The sequence below is a fragment of the Antrostomus carolinensis genome, unplaced genomic scaffold (assembly GCF_000700745.2).
Source record: "Antrostomus carolinensis isolate BGI_N321 unplaced genomic scaffold, ASM70074v2 scaffold531, whole genome shotgun sequence".
NCBI lineage: Eukaryota > Metazoa > Chordata > Aves > Caprimulgiformes > Caprimulgidae > Antrostomus > Antrostomus carolinensis.
The window spans coordinates 1-5113 of NW_010296094.1; the positions used below are offsets into that span (position 1 = coordinate 1).

General features: G+C 51.5%; 1 protein-coding gene across 1 annotated transcript; it reads left to right on the forward strand.

Annotated features, from left to right (window-relative positions):
• Window positions 1-916: 916 nt before the first annotated feature.
• Window positions 917-5056, forward strand: SUPT16H (SPT16 homolog, facilitates chromatin remodeling subunit; the record flags this gene model as incomplete). Its single annotated transcript, XM_010178135.1, has 3 exons — window positions 917-1087; window positions 2664-2816; window positions 4910-5056. Coding segments are annotated over 3 exons (471 nt in total), but the record flags the coding sequence as incomplete, so codon positions are not given.
• Between the last annotated feature and the right edge of the window lie 57 nt (window positions 5057-5113).

Below are 5113 nucleotides of genomic sequence, written 5' to 3' on the forward strand. Positions count from 1 at the left end.
TTTTTGGGGTCCTACCACCATCTAGAAGGTCTCACCACCAATTCTTGGGGTCCCACCACCGATTTTGGGGGTTCCACCACCATCTAGAAGGTCCCACTACCATTTTTGGGGGTGCTATGACCATTTTTGGGGGTCCCACCACCATCTAGAACGTTCTACCACTAATTTTTGGGGTCCTACCACCATCTAGAAGGTCCTACCACCAATTTTTGGGGTGCTATCATGATTTTTCGGGGTCCCACCACTGATTTTGGGGGTTCCACCACCATGTAGAAGGTCCCACCACCAATTTTTGGGGTCCCACCACCGATTTTGGGGGTTCCACCACCATCTAGAAGGTCCCACCATCACTTTTTGGGGTTCCACCACCATCTAGAAGGTCCCACCACCATTTTTTGGGGTTTCATCACCAAGTTTTGGGGTCCCACCACCCACCAGAAGGTTCCATCACCATTTTTTGGGGTCCCACCAGCTATTTTTGGGGTCCTACCACCATCTAGAAGGTCCTACCACCAATTTTTGGGGTGCTATCATGATTTTTTGGGGTCCCACCACTGATTTTGGGGGTTCCACCACCATGTAGAAGGTCCCACCACCAATTTTTGGGGAGCTTCAACCAACTTTTGGGGTCCCACAACCAATTTTTGGGGTCCTACCACCATCTAGAAGGTCCCACCACCAATTTTTGGGGAGCTTCAACCAACTTTTGGGGTCCCACAACCAATTTTTGGGGTCCTACCACCATCTAGAAGGTCCCACTACCATTTTTGGGGGTGCTATGACCATTTTTTGGGGTCCCACCACCATCTAGAACATCCTACCACCAATTTTTGGGGTCCCACCACCCCTGAGAAGGTCCCACCACCCTTGGGGGATGTCCCCTTTGTTGACCTCTCTCCATCCCACCCCATTCCAGACCTGGCTCTTCGGTTATGAGTTGACTGATACCATCATGGTCTTCTGCGAGGAGAAGATCCTCTTCATGGCCAGCAAGAAGAAGGTGGAGTTCCTCAAGCAGGTGGCCCACAGCAAAGGTGGGGAGAACACCAACGGGGTCCCCACCATCACTCTTCTCGTCCGGGAGAAGGTGAGGAGAAGGCTTCAGGGTGGTGGTGGTGGGTCTTCAAGATGGTGGTTGGGGTCTTCAGGGTGAAGATAAGGGCTTCAAGATGGAGTTTGGAGCTTCAAAATGGAGTTGGGGGCTTCAAGATGGAGGTTGAGGGCTTCAGAGTGAAGATAAGGTCTTCAAGATGGCGGTTGGGGCTTCAAGATGGAGGTTGAGGGGTTCAGGGTGGTGGTGGGGTCTTCAAGATGGCGGTTGAGGGCTTCAAGATGGAGGTTGGGGGCTGAGTTGGGGGCTTCAAGATGGAGGTTGAGGGCTTCAGAGTGAAGATAAGGTCTTCAAGATGGCGGTTGGGGCTTCAAGATGGAGGTTGAGGGGTTCAGGGTGGTGGTGGGGTCTTCAAGATGGCGGTTGAGGGCTTCAAGATGGTGGTTGAGGTCTTTAGGGTGGAGATAAGGGCTTCAAGATGGCGGTTGAGGGCGTCAAGATGGAGGTTGGGGCTTCAAGATGGCGGTTGGGGTCTTCAAGATGGCAGTTGAGGCTTCAAGATGGAGGTTGTGGGCTTCAAGATGGAGGTTGTGGGCTTCAAGATGGCGGTTGGGGTCTTCAAGATGGCGGTTGAGGGCTTCAAGATGGCGGTTGAGGGCTTCAAGATGGCGGTTGGGGGCTCCAGGGTGGAGATAAGGTCTTTAAGATGGTGGTTGGGGGCTTCAAGATGGTGGTGGACATGGAGCTGGGGTGGAGATGAGGTGGAGCTGGGATGGAGGTGGACATGGAGATGGAGATGGTGGTTGAGGAGAAGATGGAGGTGGACATGGAGATGGAGGTGGAGATGGGATGGAAGTTGAGAAGATGGTGGACATGGAGATGGAGATGGAGATTGAGAAGAAGATGGAGATGAGGTGGACATGGAGATGGGATGGAAGTTGAGGAGTAGATGGGATGGAGATGGAGATGAGGATGAGTTGGACATGGACATTGAGGTGGACATGGAGATGGGATGGAAGTTGAGGAGTAGATGGGATGGAGATGGAGATGAGGATGAGTTGGACATGGACATGGAGATGAGGTGGAGATGGAGATGGACATGGAGATGGGATGGAAGTTGAGGAGAAGATGGAGATGGAGGTGGAGATGGAGATGAGGTGGACATGGAGATGGAGATGGAGGTTGAGGAGAAGATGGAGATGAGGTGGAGATGGAGATGGACATGGAGATGGGATGGAGGTTGAGGAGAAGATGGAGGTGGGATGGAGATGGATGTGGACATGGAGATGGAGATGAGGTGGAGGTTGAGGAGAACATGGAGATGGAGATGGTGGTTGAGGAGAAGATGGAAGTGGGATGGAGATGGACGTGGAGATGGAGATGAGGTGGAGGTTGAGGAGAACATGGAGATGGAGATGGGATGGGATGGGATGGTTGTTGAGGAGAAGATGGTCTTGGACATGTCGATTTAGGGATGACCCCACCATATTTGACCCTCCAAACCCAAGATGTCCTCTTCTCCACCCCACCACTCCAGTAGAAACCAGTTGAAGACCCAAGTTTGGAGATGTCCTCTCCACTCCTTGACCCAATTGTCTTCTTCTCCCCGCAGAACGAGAGCAACAAGGCCAACTTTGAGAAGATGATCGAAGCTCTGAGGTCCAGCAAGGGCGGGAGGCGCATCGGGGTCTTCAGCAAGGACAGGTTCCCCGGGGACTTCATGAAGAGCTGGAACGACTGTCTCAGCAAGGAGGGCTTCGAGAAGGTCCGTTCAGGTGCCACCACCACCGCTGTCTTCTCCTGGGGGACACCTGGGTTGTCCTAAAGGTGGTTCTTCAGGTTCTTCTCCAGGTTCTTCTCCTGGTGGTTCTCCTGGTGGTTCTCCTGGTGGTTCTCCAGGTTCTTCTCTAAGTTCTTCTCTGAGTTCTCCAGGTTCTTATCCTGGTGGTTCTTCTCCAGGTTCTTTTTCTGGTGGTTCTTCAGGTTCGTCAAGTTCTCCATGTTCTTCTCCAGGTTTTTCTCCTTCAGGTTCTTCTACAGGTTCTTCGTGTTCTTCTCTAAGTTATCCAGGTTCTTCTCCTGGTGGTTCTCCAGGTTCTTCTCTAAGTTCTTCTCTAAGTTCTCCAGGTTCTTCTCGAGGTTCTTCTGGTTCTTCTACTTCGGGTTCTTTTCCAGGTTCTTCTCCTGGTGGTTCTCCAGGTTCTTCTCCTTCAGGTTCTTCTCCAGGTTCTTTTTTAGGTGGTTCCCCTTGACCTTCCCTTTGATCTTCTCCTTGGCCTTCTCCTTCAGTTTCTCTTGACCTTCTCCTTGACCTTCTTTTGAGGTTCTCCTTAAGTTTCTCTTGAGGTTCTTGATGTTCTCCTCCAAGTTCTCCTTGAGCTTCTCTTGAGTTTCTCTTGATGTCCTTGACGTTCTCCTTGACGTTCTCCTTGACGTTCTCCTTGACGTTCTCCTTGACGTTCTCCTTGACGTTCTCCTTGACGTTCTCCTTGACGTTCTCCTTGACGTTCTCCTTGACGTTCTCCTTGACGTTCTCCTTGACGTTCTCCTTGACGTTCTCCTTGACGTTCTCCTTGACGTTCTCCTTGACGTTCTCCTTGACGTTCTCCTTGACGTTCTCCTTGACGTTCTCCTTGACGTTCTCCTTGACGTTCTCCTTGACGTTCTCCTTGACGTTCTCCTTGACGTTCTCCTTGACGTTCTCCTTGACGTTCTCCTTGACGTTCTCCTTGACGTTCTCCTTGACGTTCTCCTTGACGTTCTCCTTGACGTTCTCCTTGACGTTCTCCTTGACGTTCTCCTTGACGTTCTCCTTGACGTTCTCCTTGACGTTCTCCTTGACGTTCTCCTTGACGTTCTCCTTGACGTTCTCCTTGACGTTCTCCTTGACGTTCTCCTTGACGTTCTCCTTGACGTTCTCCTTGACGTTCTCCTTGACGTTCTCCTTGACGTTCTCCTTGACGTTCTCCTTGACGTTCTCCTTGACGTTCTCCTTGACGTTCTCCTTGACGTTCTCCTTGACGTTCTCCTTGACGTTCTCCTTGACGTTCTCCTTGACGTTCTCCTTGAGCTTCCCCTTGATGTTCTTGAGGTTCTCTTTGAGGTTCTCTTTGAGGTTCTCTTTGACCTTCCCCTTGACCTTCCCCTTGACCTTCCCCTTGACCTTCCCCTTGACCTTCCCCTTGACCTTCCCCTTGACCTTCCCCTTGACCTTCCCCTTGATGTTCTTGAGGTTCTCTTTGAGGTTCTCTTTGAGGTTCTCTTTGAGGTTCTCTTTGAGGTTCTCCTTGACCTTCCCCTTGACCTTCTCTTGATGTTCTCCTTGAGCTTCTCCTTGATGTTCTTGAGGTTCTCTTGATGTTCTCCTTGACTTTCTCCTTGAGGTTCTGCTTGAATTTTTCATTGACCTTCTCCTTGAGGTTCTCCTTGAGGTTCTCCTTGAGGTTCTCCTTGAGGTTCTCCTTGAGGTTCTCCTTGAGGTTCTCCTTGAGGTTCTCCTTGAGGTTCTCCTTGAGGTTCTCCTTGAGGTTCTCCTTGAGGTTCTCCTTGAGGTTCTCCTTGAGGTTCTCCTTGAGGTTCTCCTTGAGGTTCTCCTTGAGGTTCTCCTTGAGGTTCTCCTTGAGGTTCTCCTTGAGGTTCTCCTTGAGGTTCTCCTTGAGGTTCTCCTTGAGGTTCTCCTTGAGGTTCTCCTTGAGGTTCTCCTTGAGGTTCTCCTTGAGGTTCTCCTTGAGGTTCTCCTTGAGGTTCTCCTTGAGGTTCTCCTTGAGGTTCTCCTTGAGGTTCTCCTTGAGGTTCTCCTTGAGGTTCTCCTTGAGGTTCTCCTTGAGGTTCTCCTTATGACGTTCTCCTCCCCGGCAGGTGGACATCAGCGCGGTGGTGGCCTACACCATGGCGGCCAAGGAGGACGTGGAGCTGAACCTGATGCGCAAGGCGGCCGCCATCACCTCCGAGGTCTTCACCAAGTTCTTCAAGGAGCGCGTCATGGAGATCGTGGACGCCGACGAGGTCACAGGGACACCAATTCGGGGCCTTTTGGGGGGTTTGGGGGCTTTTTGGGGGGTT